This window comes from Chaetodon trifascialis, chromosome 9, assembly GCF_039877785.1.
Source record: "Chaetodon trifascialis isolate fChaTrf1 chromosome 9, fChaTrf1.hap1, whole genome shotgun sequence".
Lineage (NCBI taxonomy): Eukaryota > Metazoa > Chordata > Actinopteri > Chaetodontiformes > Chaetodontidae > Chaetodon > Chaetodon trifascialis.
This window is the reverse complement of record NC_092064.1, coordinates 14,289,246-14,310,656: the sequence shown is the minus strand read 5'-3', so window position 1 is coordinate 14,310,656 and position 21,411 is coordinate 14,289,246. Positions and strand designations below refer to the sequence as shown.

Sequence of the window (21,411 nt, the reverse complement as noted above, 5' to 3'; positions counted from 1 at the left end):
TAGCATAAAATGGAAATACTTGAGTAAATGTTCTTAGTTACTTTCCACCACTGCTGGTTTGAACAGATTAAGCTTGAGACTGGAAGAAGGCCAAAGGCAGCATACATGTATAACAAGTGCTAGTGGTTAGCATGGCCGCCTTCCAGGTAGATCACTTTGACTGCCAGAGGACTTACGCAGTAAGGTGACTTAAGGATTTTAGACTCCGTTCTTTAACTGGATATTGCACCAGGCCGACTGAAATTACTGGGTAAACAAATGCATGTTTGCAGCTATACAGAATTCTTTATTTTTAAAAAGACAGTCACATATTCAAGATGTGCTGAACACCACCACAGACAATAATGAAAAGCTAACATGTGACCAAACACTGCAACATGGTTTGTCCTTCTCTTAAAGACTCTCAAATCCAGCCACTTCTACCAATTGGTGACCAACGACGTGCTGTCTTAATTTTGTCCACTGTCCTCCCGTGACACCGGGTCTACTGGAACATGCAATCATAAGTAGGAGGGCAGTTGTCGATGTCAAGTGGCTTTGCACAGGAGATTGCAGTGATCACTGTAAAGTCTGTCACCACTTTTGGGTGCATACAGGTGTCGTCTGAGCATCAGACCGCCTGGAGTTGGAGCTTATTTGCCGATTCTCTGAACCACCCAGTCCTGCTGGCAGAGGGGACAGCGGTTGTTCTGCTTCACCCAAAGGGACATGCAGCAGTTATGGAAGGAGTGGTTGCACTCTCCCCATACCACTGAAAGAAGATGAAGACAGGGACACAGGGAAAAAGACAATGAAAGAGTATTAACGGGGTGCAGTTGAGGTTACACAGGATATAAAACTACAACTTTTCTTTTGATGGTGAATAAACCTGATATACCTATAGTTTATCAAAGATTTTTACTAATGGTAAGGTAACATGACATTTAGTGGTTTAGAAGTGCTGACAAATGAAGGTGGATTTGAAATTATAGTGATTATAGTAATTACTCAAAAGAGAAAATCCACATTCAATATATGCATAATAACCTTGAGAGAATCAGTGATTGTGCAGGTATCAAGTTTATCTCCTTTTTATAATATCTCTGTGTGTGTGCTGGGTCATTCACACTGAATATAGAACTTTCACATTAATTTACACTACTTTACTAATGATATGAACTGTTTAACGATTACTTGCTCTGCAGATGGCCGTTAAAAGTTGATAAACCTGTTCGCAGGTCATTTTCATTTACGTTTACATAAGATTATGCTTACTAAGTAATGAGTTGCATCCAAACAACATAATGTCACTAATATTATCCCTGTGTACGAATTCAGGCCATAATAATCCAATTGATTTAGACGAAACGGTTGAGACGAATTAAAAAGTGCTTCCTCTGTGATTAGCTGGCTTGGTCGGTATATTTGACAGCTCTCACTAGCTAGAGCTAATGTTAGCTTGTTGAATTAACTTGCCGAGTGATTTTTTGTGACAACACTGTTAAAACGTGTTTTAGTGCTGACAGTGTCTTACCAACACAGTCCTCTTGTTTGTTTTCCGCCTGGCATCGGAGACAAGCGTCTGTAAATCAAGAAAAATACGTTACAGTGGCATTCTGACAGCGACCTGCTGTATTAGTGGTAATATTAGCCAACTTAGCTACATTAGCCGGTGTCCGAGCTGAGCTAGGTAGCTAGCAGACTAACGCCCTCGGTTCCTCGTACTTACCCATCACTTGTACCCGACAAATGGCACAAGTATCACATTCAACGTCCCAGCTCCACATAGCTACAGCGTTCCACTTCTTTAGGGAAAACATCTTGTCCCCACCCGACTTAGAGCCTGAAGAAGTGTTGTGAGAGAGGACTAAACCCGGCTCGTCACCGTCATCCATCTCTGCTGCACAGTATCTAAGGTAACGTTAGCCAGGCTAGCTAAGCTAAACAAAATGGACGAAACACTTAAGCAATGCTAATGCTAAAGCTAATGCTAATGCTAAAGCTAGCTGCTTTAGCAAGGGTCTTGTCGCCATAGCGACAAAAGAGGGCGCTGTCTTCTAGGATTTGAAGTCTGTCTGTGATGAACATAGCTAAAAAAAAAAACAACACTTGACAAACTATATACAACACCAACACACACAGACAAAATACGATCATACTAAGACAAATAAAATAAAATAAAATAAAATAAAATAAAATGAATAAATAATAATCTACAAAATATTGTATAAAATTGTATTCATTTGGACCATAAATACATGCAAATTCTTTATGTGCCCACTCTACTTAAACTTAATTATTATCCCAGAGGAAATTTGGGTTGCAGTGAAAACTTTTGGATACATAATCGGTTAGCTCATCAACTACTAAAACCTTGAGTCAGCGCCATCATTGATAGAGTAAGTAGTTTTTAGTCAGATTTGTAAATCACTGATAATCTAATATGTCTGCATATATGTCATTAGTCAGCTTTGTAGTAATGTGTAGTATGTCAAGGCTGTCAATCAAAGAATATACATTATATTTCATTCTTTGCGTCATAAAAACGCTATATAGAAGATAAGAAAGTCAATGTCAACAAGAGCCAGTGACCAGTAGAAATATGAAGCAGTGCAGCCTCTAACATGCACTGTATACAACAGACAACAAAGGCAGTGATATGGTCATAAGGTACAGGACTTGTTAACTGGTCAGTATGTAAGCCCTTATCTTACAGTCTTTAAAGGACTATAGGAGCATCTCTGCTGTCTGCCTGGTGTCAGTTCTGCCATCACACAATATTTTCTCTTTAAAAAATTGGTAAGACTGAGCTGAGCAGATGACACTCAACCATAAAAACATCAAAGTCAATTGAGATGGCCATCCACTGTGTCACATTATCTGTGATGCAGTGTGTGCGGATGTTCAATCCTCACTGAATTCACCACCAGAGATCTGGATCGGATCATGCACTGTATGTCAGCATGGTGCAACGAGCTTGACATTCCAGTAAAGTCGTTTGTCTTCCAAAACCAACCTCACAGCAGATAACATGCACATCATTTTCATTACCATACAGATGAAATAAATCCTGTGTGTGTTCATGAGCAGGAGATGCACATGGGTTGTATCTTTCACGAGCATCTGCAGATGTTATTCACCAACTATACAAAACATTTTTTTTTCAATCAGTCAGTGTGCAGCCCTCCGACAGTGACTCTGCATGTCAGACGCAGGATCAGAGTGAGTGCATCAGGGCATGGTTTGCAAGATACTCCTTCAGGGCTTTTTTTTTAAATTAAGTTCTGTATTTTTTGTCTGAATACATATTTTATGTTTCATTGTTGCAGACAATTTTCACAAGGCTGCAAGATGCATATAGTGCCAACAAAGCATCATTTGTACAAAAGAAAGAGACACTAGATTAGAAGAAAAGATGATAATCATATTCAACAGATTGATGCATCAATCCAGACACAAGGAAAGAAGTAATGATGTCAAAGATTTCTCCTCTTTAATGACACTTCCATGAGTTTCGAGCTTGATGTTCGCAGTGCGGGGCCACATCATTACCATAACTGCATCACCGCACACAGTGAGAGTCAGATGTTATCAGACGGACTCAGTTGACTCCTCTTATCGCAGTATGTTAATCTATCAGGCTGCTCCATAAAAATGATTTATAGCACAATAACTCCCCCTGCTTTGAGTTTCTTGTAAGTATGTCCAGCTGGCGCTCAGCATTCGAGTGCCATGCTGATTGGGATTGGGAAGGATGAACTCTTCAAACATCAAAACATATATGCAGGTAGCACATAAAAACAAAAGAACAGTTTAAACAAATTGTACAACAACAACGGTTTGTAGCAATAGTATAACAATAATTGTAACACACACACACACACACACACACACACACACACACACACACACATATACACATATATATATCAACATAGTGATTTTATACGGTTGTCAGATAGTGAGGAAAGTAAGGAAATAAGAAGAGAGATGAAACAAAGGTCGCAAGTGGTTAAGTTATTCGCACAAGAAAAGAAATATCACCCCTCAGGACTTTAGGGACTCCGTAGATTTACACCTAACCGGTCAAATATTTAGAATTTGAATGAACTTGCTATCGTATATCATCTCAGTGTTTTGACAGTGGTAGACTCTCACATTTCCGACTGTCTGTGAATGTAGCAGAGGCTGGAGCGTTCTGCACACAGAGCTGCACTGAAGGAGACCTGCATTCACTCAGTAGATGCCTGTGCTGCTCAGGACGCACTGACAGAAGATTTGTGAGCCTGAACGGGTCCCATTTAAAAAGCTGTCAGAGGGAATTCTCTGTTTAAAAAGTGGATTTATCATGACTGCAAGGATCCAGGGAGCGACGGGCAAGAGCAAACCAGTGCCGAGGAGCGGAGCAACAGGTAATTCATTGAGAGTAAGATGATGATGTGGTTAGGGAGACATGGGATAGTCATGGAGCAGCTGCTTAAATACATGTTTTCATTCATGTATTACTCCTGAATTGATTTCCTTTTCAATCGTCTTTTGGATTTACATTGGCTGGTTCATTGCTCTTTTCACGTGCAGTTGACATTGAAACATATTCACAATATTCATATGTGACAGAACTCTTCTCAACCGGGAACAAAGAATGTCAGGGGTGTAGCTGTCCTTTCAGTGGTAGCGGTGTGTCAGTTCATTGATCCCTCCTTTAAGAATTCTTTGAATGTTTCAACTGACAGAAATGTAATTATGAGACACGTGAATGAGCCTTGATTCATTTTACACACTCTTACTTCATCACAAAATCATCATTTTTATTCATGTCTGCCACTCGGAGTGCTGATTAATTTTGCCATGATGGTGTTAAAACTTAACGGTCACGTTCAGGTCCATGTTCAGGCTTAAAGAAGTTTCTCCTGTCTTCATTTCAATGTGTATTTTTGCTATAGAAATGTAGAAATGTATGCACGTATTAAAGGGTTAAATTGGAGTCGACCCTGTAATATGGCTTATGTATGCCTTTCATTTCAATACTGAGTGAACACTGATGATGCTGCACACTTCACTGCATCTTTTACTGCATCCTTTACAGTATTACTACAATATTTGCAAAATATTCCTTCACCTGCAGCATACTTTATTATTTCCCACTGTAATCATTGCATTTGCACAACAACACTGAAAATAAAGACAGAATTCAAGATATTTTTCTCAGTTTATAATCAAAATCTGTTGAAGTTTTGAGAGTTTCAGCATTGTTAACGCTTTGATGTACATTTTAAATACATGATAAAACAGCTAGAAAATGAAGAGGACTAGGAGAAAATACTGCAGTTCTGACATGTTGTTTGGTTGTTTGCTTGCTTGTTTCCAGATGTATTAAAAATTGGATCGGACAGATTGGATTTTTTTTTTTTTTATCTTACTGCTTCAGCATTCAGAGATAATCATTCATCACATTTGAACTGAACAAGATGGAGACAGTCTGGATTTTTCTTTTTTTTTAAATCAAGTTACATTTAAATTAAATCAGTTTAAACTGGATTAGTTTTGTCGACCTTGATATGAAAGCTGCAGTGAGGGACTTGGTAAACCTCAGTATTTCACAGTTTTTGAATCTGGTGTCAGAGAGGGCTCTCTCTGCAAAGATCATTGACTTTATGTAAAGAAGGATGATATGAAAGCGCCTTAAAAACAAGCCCATCTCGATCGCCCCCTGGTGGCTGGCTGTAGTAGGCCATAAACCCCCCTTGAAAATCAAAGTACACCAAGAAAATGTTTTCCCAGCAATGTATTCTGTCACTTTATGTAGCTCTTATCACGGTGAAGTGTTCATTTTTCTGATAATATGATGATTAATTATTTGATAGCTAAGCTGAACCCATGATTGAGTCAGGCGGTCACTAAAAAGGGATGTCTAACAACCACTCAAAGTACTTTTACGACACAAGTCTGCACTCACACACACAGTTGTACAATGGTGGCCAGGCCACCAGCTCATTACAAGCTTTAATCATTCACACAGCATCGGGAGCAATTTAGGGTTCAGTATCTCGCCCAAGGATACTTCGACACATAGACTGCCGAGGCCAGGGATTGCACCACCAACCTTCTGACACGTAGATGACTGCTCTGCCTCCTGAGCCACAGTCACTACTGCACAGACTCTGGCTCCGTGACATCACTAGCATTAGATGACCGAGGAATTTTTGTACAATGGGAGTCAATGTAGATGTGTGTCCATATTTATTTACACCTAAAGTAACTTTGGTGCTTAAACCTAATTGTTTTAAGAGTGCATCGTCCAGCTGGCGCACTGGCAATGATGCGTTTTAAAACAACTATCGCAGGTTGGTTTGCCAGAGCTGAATCACAGAATTGTAGCACATATAACACGACTGAGGTTTCCTCTCTCCTCTGTGGGTTTGCAGAGATGATTGTGAGATTGAGGAGAGCTCTGTGGCTGGTACTGGGCATGTTCAGTCTGTCCCTGCTGCTGGTGGTGCTGGGAGCCTACACAACCACTCGAACAGAGAGCCTGAACGTGTCTGGCTACACTTCTGGAGTGATTGTAAGTTTTTTATGTGCAAATCCTGCCTATGATTTATTGAGTGAGGTGACAAATTGATGTGACTTTAAAAAGAAAGTGTTGGGTTTGCAGTTATCAGGCAATCTACAGGAATTTCCAAAGCATCCAGACTCTGGCTGCAGTATGTGATATCCATTAAACTGTGATCTTTTAGTGATCTGGTGCTGGCAAGATGTTTTGCTTTACTCATTGTGGTTTTACAATAGTTGGAGACAGACATAATTATAAGTAAGCTGTGAAACTGATGACTGACACTCCTGTGCTTCAGTCAGAGACCCACATTTTGTCAGGCCCTTGGCTAACTTGAAACATATTGTATGCTGTATTAATATTGTACCACATGGGTCGCTTATCATAGCTTTAGGTGCTAATGTCAGCTTTTCCTTGGAATTAAACAAATCATAACAAAGTATGACAGCCCTGAATGAAAATGAATCATATTTCTTTATCTTGGTTAACACTGTGTGTTCAATGAACTGTGTTCTCTGCAGCTGACCCTCGGATCATTCCTGGGACTTTTGGGACTCCGTCTGGAAGAAAACCGCAAACAGCTGGTATATACTCCTGTTCCCCCGCTATTTTTATATCTTACACAGTCACACACATAAATCCTCTGTTGTCCTTCTTCCTCATGTTTCCCCTGTGCACATTCAGCCCCGACGTGTCAAAAGGGAGTGTAATTTAGAGATAGGGCATGTTAGCACAGTGACCAGTTGTGCTGCTCTGCAACACGTAGCAGACAGCCTGTGGTCATCCACTGTGACACCAGAGACTTATAAATTGATCAGTGAGGAAGATGCAATTACAGCTTTTATCCTAGTCTCAGATCTTACTTCACCTCTTTGTCTTCACTTTCAAAATATTTGTGCGAGAGACCACAATGTTAGTCCTGGTTGGCAGTTAAAGGACAGACATACAGCAGGTAAAGTCTCCTCCAAACAGTGATTGTCCAGTTATATCTTAGAAACTCTAACTAGTTAGGTCAGGCCTGTTCAGCTTTGGACTTCTCAACAGCTGTGAAATCACTCCCATGTAGTAAATTTAGATTTACTATTAACTTTCCGGACAGTTGTAGGACCGCATAACAGTAATTTTCACCTCTATAGAATGCAGCTCAGTGCTTTGAGGGGTCGTTCACAGACAGCACTACATAACAGACGCATTCACAGCCACAGAATCCAGACACTGAAATAAATTGTTCGACAGTAAATGTAATGCACTATGTAGTAAATAAGCAGTGAGTTCAAACACAGCCCAAATGTGCTGTACACTTTTAGGAGTGAAGGTGCTAACTAGAACTACATAGGGTTCTTCAGCTTGTAACCACAGGAGAACCATTTGGAACCTGGTACAATCTTTCATATGGGTTTCACCTGGAACCCTTTCACAGAGTGCTATCTAGAACTCAACGTAAAGGGTTATACCAGGAAAATAGGTGAGGAAGGTTATTCTCAGAACCCCCCATGAGAGGTTCCCCCAAGAGCCCCCACTGGTCTGCATCATCGTTTGGCAGGCTGTATAGCTCATTTCTACAAAACACTGGCTGAAATAAGATATTAGCTTTGGTTTACCTCGATTCTGTGACATTTTTGATCTGTCGCTTCAACACAGCCTCTAGCATCAATTCATACACACATTAGACAGGTGGTCATGCAATGTGTGACCAGAGTGAAGGGGTGTGAATAAACTGGAGACATCAAAGTAATCACTGTTGATATGTCACGCTCGTTGTGTTGATCTTAGAAACGCTCTCTGTTGGTGGTCATTGCACGATCTGATGTCGCTGTGTTGGTGTTGTTCCAACAGCATCGTAATTATGGTGCTGCAGGACCTTCATTACAACTGATAAATCACATTGTTATCATCTGCTTCTTAAGATAAATTAAGTGTTTGAAGATCCTCTTGGATTAGCTGGAAAATGAATTGTCACAAAGCTGAAAACAGGCTGTTTTTCTGAGCTCATGAAAAGTTGACTTTTTAGAGATAGGTGGTTCTCACAGGACAGTGACACTACAAACATATGATCTCATAGAACATGGGTGAGGGACCTTTTTCTTATCAAGGGTGATTTAAAATTTTATACCATCATTCAAGGGCCTGATACAATAATTGAACACATATATCACACTAACCTCTGCGATGGGTGGTTTGTCCATTTCTCTTTCATAGTGCAACGCTCTGCATCTACTCTTGTTTTCTTGACAGCCGCCATGATGCAGTGATATGATATAAACCTATAGCCTCCCACTGTCTACCTTTTGTCTATCTCTGTTTGAAATCAGGAAGCTATTGTTTCACACAAAGGAGCCAAAACATGAGAATCTAATATCTGGTTTTCGTTGTAGCCCTACAGTATAGAATATAGTGAGCATTGTGTGTTGTTGCTACGTTTTTTTTTTTTTGTTTTTTTTTAGATATCTGTCCTGTACAATGCTGCTACACTCAATCACTCCAGTAGAAACAAATGGAAAAACATTACCAGATGCTAATCTACTGTCCTTCCGTGCACATGTCTTTCTCTAAGAGACAGCTGTCCATGAGGCAACTTATCCTGGTGTTATTTCAGCCTTCCGGTAATTTGTGAAGCATACTTCTGCCAATCATTCTGCTCAACACTCACAGGAGTGAAAGCACTTCGAAGAGGTAGAAGTACATTAGCAAGAAGTGACTATTGTGTTTGACAGTATGGGAACAGGAAATAGGTCATTTGATCTGTTTTAGAAAGCACCATGTTTGTTGTTGCTGAAGTAAATGTGCACGTCTGAGCATGTTCTTTGGAAACGTGGGCTTGTTTAACTGTCCATTAGCTCTGCCTCCATGTATCAGAGATTGAGATTGAATCAGGTTAGATTTTTCGATTTAATGTGGCTTATTTTGACAATGATCAACAGAAAAAGATTAATGTCAAACTAAAAACAGAATTAATCACAGGTATAAAATACTAAAACGGGGCCTTTCTGTGTGAAGTTTGCATGTTCTTCCCATGCATGCGTGGGTTCTCTCCGGGTACTCCGGCTTCCTCCCACAGACCAAAAACATGCTCATTAGGTTGATTAGTGACTCTAAATTGCCCCTAGGTGTGAGTGTGAGCGTGAATGGTTGTCTATCTTTGCATGTTGCCCAGGTCAGCTGGCGACAGGTTCAGGGTGTACCCCGCCTCTCGCCTGTTGAAGCTGGGATAGGCTCCAGCCCCCCCGCAACCCCAAAAGGGATAGGTGGTATAGAAAATGGATGGATGGATGGTAAATACTAAAAACAGGTTGCATTAGTATTCAAACCCTTTACATCATTCTCATGTGATCGTATCAAACGATGCTGTGAAAACAATCTGGCTTTGTGTCAAAAATGTTAAAAACCGCAGATTGACCTACTCAAGAGGGACATACAAGCACTTGTGGACAGACTTCCACTGCTGGAGTTCTTGAATAGAGCTGGACGTGCCTGGATATGGTATTACTTGTATTACTATTATTTGTCATACTCAATTTATTCCACTGCTGAATTTTTTCCAAGATATGGTAAATTGAGACGGTGATGAATGAAGAGCAGGAAGGAGAGAGAGATGCACCGCACAGTCAGCGGCTATAAGTTACCGAGTGCCAGGCTCACATATTTATCGTGGTTATCGTCTTTGTTCAGCCTCAAGAAGGCAGAAATAATATTATGATTTTGAAGAGTCACGGCTTAAAAACAAATGAGACTATCTTATTTCTGTTCTGAGACCGATATCAGGCTTTCAGAGAAATTCCTTCAGTCTAACCTGCAGCAGACTTTGTCTTCCTTCAGGGCAGATGACAGTTAATCTGCAGTTAGTGGAAAAAGTCTTACACAAATTAAAATATCAGAACAAAGTTATTCATAAAGGTTTGTTTTTTCATATTGTTTTATTTATTTGCACATAAAAATACAACTGTAAAGATATGATATGTACAAAGTGACACTCACATACTGTACAGAGAAAGACATATTTCATTAAAAGTTAACAAAAGCCTCTGCAGGAGCAGGTAAGCAGCTGACACAAAATGAATTATCAGGACAAGACAATTAACAAATATTGTCATTTTTGAAAAACACTTTGATCAAAATTAGAAAAAGCTGCTATTCACATATGTCTTAACAGCACAGGTATCGAACTTAAGATGTGTAAGGTTTAAAACTGTGAAAGAGTTAATAAATGCTTCAGGAAAAGCTCCCTCTTAAAGCTTGTTTTTTGAGCTATCAGACAAATGAATGTGTGGTGTCAAAACAGTCACTGTTCAGAAATGTGATCGGCATGCATCTGTTGGAAAGGAAAAAAACAAAACAAAACACTTTTCTCAGCCGTAATCTGTATTCTGCAAGATTTTATGTGGCAATTCTCTCATCTGCACTTTTTCCTTTGTTCATCCTCCAGCTGACGGCTGCGATTGTATTCCTCAGCTTCGGGATCATCACCTCTTTTCTGTGCCTGATCATTGATGGCGTGTGTATTGTCTTAAACATGGTGAGTTACTGTACCTGCACTTGCATGTGTATAGACATTGTTGTACTGCATGATGAAACCAAATCGGAATAGTAGATCATGAAGCAATAATAAACCGCTGTGGTGGCTGACTTTGATACTCACAGCTCACAGCATGTGCCAACATCACTCCGTTGGCAATATTGACACAATTTTGCCCCTGAAAAGAGTTCCCACAAACTGTAGCTCAGTCTTTACGTTCACCAGCTTGTTGTTTGTGTGTGTCCAGACGTCCAAACCTCCGATGACTTTGGGCTCGTTTGCTGAATGTGATTGTTGTTGCTTTAAAAGCGAGCTGCCTCCTTGAAACTACATTTAACCGGTTAAAAAAAGCACAGCCGGATTTCTGTCGCCAGCCAAGACCAAGATAAAGGCAGATAAGAGAAAGGAAAACATGAGACTGAGTGTGATCAAACCAGTGTGGTGCACACTGCTGATCAGTTCTACTCACTCAGTAATCCCTTTAACCAACATGCACAAGATGCTTTGCTTCTTCTTCGTCTTTTTCATATTTGCAACCTCCATATGCTCATTCTGAATTCAATATCTTCAGCATGTTCCAAAGGGGCATGTTTTGCAATGTATTACATCACCTTTTCTTTTAGCAACACTCTGTATATCATCTTGCCACATATATGACTTGAGCTGTTCAACAGTCCAAGGTCTCTGTGGTTGTATTTTATGCTTCGTAATGCACCACACATTTTCAGTTGAAGACAGGTCTGGATTGCAGGAAGGCCACTCTACAATCTGCACTGTTTTACTGCGAAGCTGCTGAAACATGTGCAGAATGTGGCTTGGTGTTGTCTTGCTGGAAAAAGCGGGGCTGCCTTTAATGGTGCCTTCACAGAGTTAGGCTGTCATGGGCACTAACACAAGCCCCACACCATCACAGATGCTGGCTTTTGAACTTTGTGCTGGTAACAATCTGGATCATCCTTTTCCTCTTTAGCCTGAAGCACATAATTTCCATGATTTCCCAAAACAATGTAAAATGTGGACTTTTCAGACAACAGCACACTTTTCCACTTTGCACGGTGGAGTCTCGACTTGAATTTGTAGATGCGGCCATGAACTGTGTTTACCATCAATGTTTTTCCTTCATTCGATCATGTTGGTTTTATATGCAGGGTTTCCTGAGTGATCAAAGGTCACTGGAATTTAATGTTGGTTTTCGGCCTTGCCCCAGAGATTCCTCTGTGTTCTCTGAATATTTTAATAATGTTACAGATTATATATGGTGAATTCCTGAGATTTCTTACGATTGTGCTTTGAGAAACGTTGATCTCACACAGTTTTTCACAAAGTGGTGAACCTCCTCCATCCTGCTTGTGAACGACTGAGCCTTTGGAGGATGCTCCTTTCATATCCAGTCATGATCCTATCACCTGTTACCACTGAGCCTGTTTACCTGTGGAATGTTCCAAACAGGTGTTTTTGGAGCATTCCACATCTGTCCCAGTCTATAGTTGCTCCTGTCCCATTTAGTTTGAAACATGTTGCTGCATCAAATTCAGAATAAGCAGAGATTAACAAAAATCAATGAAGTTGATGAGGTCAAACATTAAATATACTGTCTTTGTACTGTTTTCAATGAAGGGAGGGGAACCTTATTTTTTTCATTTAAATGAGCTGTAAACAGTATTTTGTTCAAAGTGGACTGAATAAGTTCTGGAAACCGATCACAGACAGACTCTTCATGTGTTCTCATCACTCATCTGGATTACCTTTTGTAATGAATGTCAAGTCATTTTGTTCTTTTTTTTAATTTCTGTTTTATCTTTGATAAATATTGATCAGTGTTACTTTGTGGATGATATTTCTTCATGAATTGACTTTGGCCAGGACATGCGTCCACTGAAAGCAGGGAGGTGCCAGTATTACAGCAGCGGCAACAGCTACATCTATGAGAATTTCTACACATCTGTGAGTAACAAATACAAACTGACATCAATGAGGAAAATATTGACCTGACACTCGTTCAGACTAACGTTCACAATCTGAATTAGAATTAAGGCAAGCTTGGTCAGGTCCAACTAAACTGAGTATCAGCTACAATCCCATTTTCACTTTGAAAGCTTTGAGAGAGTTTTCCATCTCAGCTGCAGCTGTGTTGTGTTGTGTTGTGTTGTGTTGTGTTGTGTTGTGTTGTGTTGTGTTGTGTTGTGTTGTGTTGTGTTGTGTGGGACTTGTCTGTGTTGTATTTGCATGTGACTACATCTTGAACTTGCGTTTCCTTTGTCAGGTGCTGTGCTGGAGTCCACAGGAGACTTGTAACATGACAATACGAAGTGGGACGTGCTACTGCTGCGACCTGTACGACTGCGCCAAGTAAGACAACGCACCACTATCTATATATACTATATGTCATTCATTCATTAATCATCGCTAATAAACAGCTGTTGTTCTGTTCTGCAGTGGAGGCTACCTCAGCAACTACTATGAGTTTCTTGGAGTGCGAAGCTGTGAGGAAGTTTTCACCCTGTACATTTTAATCTGGACGCTCACTGGCCTGAACCTCGTGGCCTTCTTCACAGGCATCCTAACTACAGCAGTGCTGGGCAGCATCAAGGCTGCGGTAAGACACGTGTTCACAGACACAGAATCCAACACGTATTTACAAAGTTGTATATGTTGCCACCAGCAACAGTCATCCACCAGTCAGGAGGTCGGTGGTTCAGTCCCTGGCCTCGGCAGTCCACATGCCGAAGTATCCTTAGGCAAGATACTGAATCCCAAAACTGCCCCTGATGCTGCACCATCGGTGTGTGAATTCATATGTACGTCGCTTTGGATGAAAGCATCTGCCAAATGACTAAGTGTAAATGGACACAATAAATTAGCACTTATACATAAACCCACTTCAAAGAGGCAGCTAACTCCTTTTCCATTGCCCATAGACAAATTTGCCTTTCTGTGTTTTCTCTGTGTGTCACGTTTGATTTTACAAACAGGCCACAGAAAACTGAACAGTCCAGTTAAATTTTAGGTTAGACACATACTGTTAATCTGCAGAGACCCAACCAGTCCCTCATGAGCGATCACTTGGCAACAGTGGTAAGGAAAACTTCCTTTTAACAGACAGGAACCTTGAGCAGAATGATGACAGATAATTTTGTGTTTCTACTTTCGTGCAAACCTCCAGAACATCAAATTACGTCAAAGCACTGTGATGGAAAAGGGGCAAAAACTTTCATATCCACTGGGACTATTTCACTTCCACTATTTTGCAGATAGCTTAGTCCAATTGAACTCTGCACAAGGTGAAGGAAGTGGGATCAAATCACAACCGTTTTTTCAGTTTTTATTAAGAGGAAATTCATTGACATCATTGCCAGCTGGCAGGTCAGATCAGCGTTGGAACAGAGAAGTTTGCCAGAGAAAGATAACCTTAACCTCGTTCTCATTTTTTCAGCATGCACAAGCTGTGCATGGATAAATGGATAAGAAAGCCATGGAATATGAGGTGAGGTATGTGGTAGTAGATAGAGAGTAAAACAGAGGCAAACTGAATGAAATTCAAGCTGTTTCACAGAGATGCTATCGAGTTGGGTGGCATTTTAAAACATATATTTTCTTTCCCTTAATGTGCGGCCTCACATACATTGGTCGTGTCCTGGTTTGTTATCAAATTCAGCATCATGCACATGTGAGACTGATGTCAAGTGTGTAGAGTGTATTAAATGGCTGCAACTGAGTACCAAGGAGTCATAATGTTCAGGTTCAGTTAAATAATTTATGGTGAGAACACAAAGTATTTAATCCACGATGAGGTTTTTAGTTGTAGCTGCATCTAATGTGGTGAAAAATGTGGTGCTCGTTCAGCAGCACGCAAACGTTCAGCCAGATGATCTTGAGACCACATGCTGCATTTGAGGGAAAGAAAATTTGTCTGCTTGATTTAAGCATGGGGGTTTCACATGCTCGCATATTCTCTCAAGTCCACATCTGTCTAAATGCTGTTTTGTTGCAACAAGGCTTTGGTGTACCAGAGCAGGGGTTTGCCTGCATAATAAACTCTCCTGGATCTCTCTTGGTCTCAGCATGAGAAGAAATGGAAACACATAACATTGAAAATATCATTCACAATATTCTGAAGCCTGTATCGCTTTAAATCAACCCATGGCTAATATCCAGTTCAGCACAGACCTTCAATCTTAATCTTTGCAGCAAGATCAAGATAAACTGCTCTAAAAGCTGTCTTCAAAATGCTCACTGAGATCAGTTCATGTGCCTGTCAATGCATGAGCTCAGTTTCTCCCTGCAGAACTCTCTCTCTCTTCTCCACCACCATACACTGATAGGAGGTATCAACAGGACTACATCTGGGTGCCAAGCCCCAGTCCATTAAAGAGGTTTATCAAAAGCATTCCTTCACTCCTCCTCCTGCAGCGGACAGGAGAGTGAAACCATCAAAGACATTGTTCCCCACCAGGAGCCCCCTAAAGACTACAAAATCACTGATATCATATTCTAGTTTTTCAAGTTGAAATATGATTTGCGTGCTCATAATATTACTGTGTCTTTTTCCATCTGAAAGAGATGATAGAGTTGGTTACAGGAGCAAAAACTCCCACTCCCCTAAATATGCGGTGTTTGATGTGAAATAATGGCGCCACGTGTGACCTTTTTGGGGAAAATGATATTTGATAATAGGTATGTCCAAATATAATACTACTACTACTACTACTACTACTACTACTACTACTACTAATAATAATAATAATAATAATTACAAAAAGGATTTGATGATAGAGGTGCATCTCAAGGCTTTGCACTTAGACGAAGGTCACTACATCTAGTCTCCTTCTGATTCAAAATTTGAGGATCAGACTCTCTGAACTTCCCTAAATCTCTCTGTTATCTTTAGATCAGCTGTTAATGTGTGTCTTCGCAAGAATGTGTTCAAACTTAATGTGATTCTTTACTATGAGCGAATTGCAGACTCCTCTGCCTTTGACTTTTTAATGTCCCAGAGCCCCCTGATGTGTCAAATCTGTAGGAGTGGCAAATCATTATCTGGAATCCTCCAGCCCGTATTTGCAGCATACCTATGAGATTATTAATTTCCATGTAAATATGATTACATTAATTATTTTGCAGATGTTTTTCCCCCTTTCTGGCTGCAGTAGATTACACGAAAGACAGGGGAACTAAAATTTATAGGTTTTGCAGCCTGTAATATTTTTTGGATTTAACCTCAAATGTGCTGCAGAGAGACCACCCAAATGGAGAGCAAAACAACACTGAGGCTCAGACTCACCGATGGTCTTTGCAGGAAGGAATGTGTGGTGCATCACTCTAATGACCTGCTGAGAGTGCCCATCACTAACTGTGTGCAAAGTACGCCTGATAGTGCATGCTGCTTCACTCACTCTTCACCATCAGCTGTTTGGCTACCAGCTGACTGATGTCCAGCCATATTCATGCAGGTTTCATACTGTGCTGCCACTATAACCTGACACTTTTTACTATAGCTAGTTTACTGCTATGACTCCTTCCACCACCCCAACCTCCACCTTAAGGGCTAAATATTTGCTGATTTATAGGCTCTGACAGGAGCTTCTTACAATGAGCGACCAAGCCACACATGATTCTGCCACAATTGGAAGAGTTTTTGGTTATCTCACATACATTTGTGTTTTTGTCCTTGTTCTTCTCACTGGTTGGTACTCAGTTTGAAAAAGGTGATGCGACATACTTCTGCCCACCAGTCAGGTTTTACCAACATCTGAACCAAAATGTAACAACAAGAGGTAATTTCAGTTGTGGGCTTTGCTTATGTTGCACCTAAATCTGATCGAATCACACCCACATGGTCCTGATGAAACAGATTGACTGAGTCCTTGTATGCTTTTGGTTCGGTTTGTTTGTCTGACTCTCAGAAGGATTACGGACACGCTGCTGAGCCAGTTTCATGAAATTTGGTCTAACGATGTAGCATGGCCCAAGGTAGAACCCAACATTTTGGAGTGGATGCTAGTAAGGTTCATTGTCAACAAAGCATAGCCAGTTGGAGAAATATGATGACTTCATGTCATAATCCACAGTTACCAGTAATCCTCTGAGTTAGCCGACACATGCAGCTGCTCAAACACCACCCAGAAAGCAGTCGATATGGATCGCTCGGGGCAGTGGTTTTGTTTCATGGGAGAACTGGTGCGAGTGTAACTTCAGCACAATTACAAGGCTTTTTCCTCAAACTAAGATGTGGCCAATGTATGTTAACTATGTGAAACATTTCCAGTTTAGAAGTTGATTAGGCTTCAGCGAGGCACGTCCATATTTTGATGTAATTCTCATAGTTTCATAGTGTTTGTGCTAGATTTACAGTCATAGAGCAGTGGACTTTTGGCCTTGGCTGAGGTCTCTGCTCTCTGGGTGCCTTTCTAGTTGCTGCTTGGATTGCTGTTGGAAGTCCCTCAAACAGCAGAGCCTCTTCTGCCAAAATCTGGAACTGGTTCTGTTTTCAGTCAACCCAACTATAGGATCACATTTAGATTTGGTCGGATTCCAGTCATAAAATAAATTGAGTGCGATGGGCCCCACTGTCCTCATTTGAAATGTCATTAATGTACACTATGCTGACTGTGCTGACTATGATCACAATGCTGTTGAGTTATCCCAGTTGAAAGCATTTCAGACCATCTCAACATCTGTATCACTCATATGTAATGCATATGCATGCGTGCAAATAAAAAAGAGCACATTGCACTTATAATGATATTGTGTGTGTGTGTGTGTGTGTGTGTGTGTGTGTGTGTGTGTGTGTGTATTTGTGTGTGTTTGTGTATGTGTTTCTCTTGGTTTTGTATCAGAAGAGCAGCAGACTTCTGCCCGAGCCCTCTGAGAGCACAGCATCTTCCCCTACAGCTCCTCTGCTGATGGATGCCAACACACACACAGTTCACCAGCTCCACCCAGTCAGTATGCAGTCAACACACACACACACACACACACACACACACACACACACACACACACACACACACACACACACACACACACACACACACACACACACACACACACACCAGCAAAAAATACCATTACAAACATAATGTATGTGTGTAGTCTAGTTCTCGTTTTTTACCTCTCCCTCTTTCTGTCTCTCGCCATCTATCTCCATGAGACTAACCTTTGTACAGTCACGCAAATCCCTCAAACCTCCTCGTCTCCATTCTGCCTCCATCCATTAAACATTCTTTTTGCAAATGCTCACTGTTGATAGATGAAAACCATGCACATCCGGGAAGTAGACCTCTATTCCACCTACATAACAAGTGTGAACATGATAAGAGATACAAGATATCAAGTGGAATTTACCCTTTAAATTACTCCTCACTTGTGTTTGTGGAACCTCTCATGAAAACACAAGGTCTTATCAGTGGTACTTTTGGCATCAGATTTAGCATTTCAGAACCGTTCCTGAAATCAAAGTATTATCTTTTCAGTTTACAGCGTTTAATTCAGCCAGTTCCTTGGTTTATGAGCATGTGGGTGAATAAAGAAACCCATGTGAATATAGTTAAAAGGTTTAGTATGCACCGTCACTACACACTACCTCATTTCTGTGTAGTTTCAGCTTGATTTTACGCATTTTAATGCTAACTGACAGACTTTAAGCAATTTGAATTTTAGATTTAAAGGCAGTTGGAAATATTTGCCTAAACACGAGCAGCTGGATCGGATGTGAACATGACCTACAGTGAATCTCTAACTACTTATCACATTAATTTCTCAAATTAATTTCTCACACTTTTCATAATCACACTCCAAAAAAGAAGGATGTTTTCCTTGTTAACTTGATTTGCATTAAATGAGATACTGATTTATCCAAATCCAAATCGCACTTGTTTGGCCCCAATTCACTGATACCCTCAGCTCTGGTTAGAGGTACCCTGTTGAGTTTTTTAACCCCTGGTTGTGTTGGAGGTTGCAGGACCATGGGCATGACACACATCTATGTCTACTGTCCCTGACCATGTCCCTCAGCTTAACAGTTCATGTGCTATAAAAGGTGCACCATTTAAGAGGAGAGGACAAAGACCACAAGCTGATGTGAGCAATGCTTCAAAACAGTTTTAATAGTTATTATCCTCAATTTTTCTTAAATGAAACCTCATATTTGATACTATTTATGTAATTTTTTCAGCAATAGTCACTCTCCTGAAGCCGTATTATGTATTATTTCTATGAAGCAGCCACAACAAACACAATGTGTCAGTCGGCGGTTAGCGCTGGTCATAATGGTGCATGACTAAAGGTGGTATCTGTAGAAAATTGTCACTTTGTGCAGCATGAATTCAGCACACAGTTGCAATTATTAATGACAGAGTTCTTTATTAAAACGTCATGTTTGCCTGGCTGCGCTGTAAGCAGATACACCGGTTGCTCGTATGTTGTTTTTCTGATAAAGTCGGTGCTCAAGGAAAGCTTCAGCATGTTTGTTGGATCTTAAGGACACAACAGGAAAATGAGTGGAAGGAAAATCTTTTGTTTGTGTTCGTTTAAAGGAAATCTCCATTGGTTGTGATGAATAAAGGAACTCATAAAGAGACGCTGCCCTTATGCTGTCTGCAAAACCAGTCAGAACCAGTTATCCAAGAACACCCCAAGGTCCTCTAATCTTTCTGACTGCACAGTCTGAACCTCTTTTCATACCAAAGATTGCATAAAGTTTGCAGTAAGGTCGGTGGGGAAAGTGAAAGGCAGCACTTGCCCTCCTTCATTACCACCACTGAGGTGCCCAGCAAATGCAGTACATTTCAATTATTTTCTACAACAGGTTGCCTTCAGTTCAGAAAATATCAGCATTTTCCACAACAGAAACAGCGGAAAAAGACTGTAGAAGTCTCCACACTTGACCACCCACATCTGATCAAGTGAGTTCAGTCTTGATCTGTTTAGCACGGGAATGCTGTATTTTCATCAAAGCGGTAAACGAGTTTTTAAAATCCTCTGCAAGGCTCTTTACTGGAATTCTCATCTGGTGAAACGAAACAGCGTTAGAGTGTGAACGTTTATTCTTGATCAAAAACAGCAGTTTGAGAAAAACGTGCAAAGGATACAATATTGGAAACTGTTCAGACATTTGTTATGAGTTCACACAATGATCACAAAATGTTCAGTCCACACAAACGTCATATGACTTGGAGTCTGTGGTCAGCTTCTTGTGGTCAGCTTGGTCTTTGCTTTGTCCTGCTCATCCAGGGAGCCTCCATGTATTTCCCTCCAGCAGACGGGACCGCTGCCTCACAGAGTTTCCCCTTATTGTCGTCTCCTCGCACAGACTTCAAGCCGCTGACCAGCCTGCTGCCTTGCAGAGTTGACGCCCCCTCCGCGTGAGCACCACCAGCAGCCTTTCACCAGAAAATGACTAAAAAACAAAGAACAGAAGGAAAAAACAGATGCATTATTAGTATTATTCTTATTATTATCAATGTTGTTGTGAGAAAGGGAGGAAGGTCAACAGGTACATCTAAAAGAAAGATTTACTTTATGATTTTTGTGACATGGGAAGTTTCATGGAAAGCACTTTCTGCTACTATCAGTTGTATGCAAATATTATATACTGTATTTTGCTTAAAAACATCTTATGTTGTGTTTATAAATCACATGTTTTCTAATATAAATATGGCGTACAGGCTGTAACTCAAAGTTTCACATGAATTAACGTCAACATACATGAAATATGTATCATTCAAAATATCATATAAATAATGGCCTATCTGGAGAAACTTTGATGAATAAAAGATTAACTTGATGAACCTCAGCTGTCTTTAGTTGAATATACATCTTTATTACAACACAAATCTGATATCACACAAACACTGTTCTAAAAAACAATCAGCAGCCTGAAAAAAGGCTATTACCAGTAGGCCAACTGAGACTACAGGACTGAGCCTGCTATGCCTTTGCCATAGCAGGATTTATACATTTGTGACTGGGTATTGTCCAAAACCAGCGACGTCGGTGGAGTGGTCTGTGTTGTGGGAGTGTTGGATCATGTAGCAGTGACCTCCTAAGCACATTCTGACGCCTCTGTTCCTCACTAAAAGAGGACAAAGAGGAATGAAAGAAGAGTAACTGTACATGTATATGTAAAAAGTCCAGTAGCAAGGTTAGCACCAGCACTATTTTGGCCTCATTCATTATTGCACAAAATGCACTTTCCCATGTCAATGCTGCAAAAGCCGTTTCTGAACATCTTCACCTTAAAGAAGCTTTCTAAAAGCTCCACAATCAGTGACCTGATCATATTTGTGTGTTGAGAAAAGGTCCTAATGCACAGAGAAATCTTTAACAATTACAGGGTTTACAGGCATTTCCTCTGTAAACAGTCCTC

The 21,411-nt window shown here is 40.5% G+C and overlaps 2 protein-coding genes across 2 annotated transcripts; one reads left to right on the top strand and one right to left on the bottom strand.

The window, feature by feature from the left end:
- Window positions 1–265: 265 nt before the first annotated feature.
- Window positions 266–1,901, bottom strand: rnf7 (ring finger protein 7). Its single transcript, XM_070970416.1, has 3 exons — window positions 1,709–1,901; window positions 1,514–1,561; window positions 266–751 (listed from the first exon to the last, which is right to left on the bottom strand). Exons 1-3 carry the CDS (start codon window positions 1,872–1,874, stop codon window positions 633–635), a joined length of 333 nt encoding a protein of 110 aa, XP_070826517.1. The 5' UTR covers window positions 1,875–1,901; the 3' UTR covers window positions 266–632.
- Window positions 1,902–4,181: 2,280 nt separating this feature from the next.
- Window positions 4,182–20,831, top strand: LOC139336743 (transmembrane protein 255B). Its single transcript, XM_070970951.1, has 9 exons — window positions 4,182–4,391; window positions 6,405–6,544; window positions 7,054–7,116; window positions 10,956–11,045; window positions 12,909–12,989; window positions 13,309–13,394; window positions 13,482–13,641; window positions 17,882–17,986; window positions 20,277–20,831. The coding sequence occupies exons 1-9, from the start codon at window positions 4,328–4,330 to the stop codon at window positions 20,409–20,411; spliced, it is 924 nt and encodes a 307-aa protein (XP_070827052.1). The 5' UTR covers window positions 4,182–4,327; the 3' UTR covers window positions 20,412–20,831.
- Window positions 20,832–21,411: the final 580 nt, after the last annotated feature.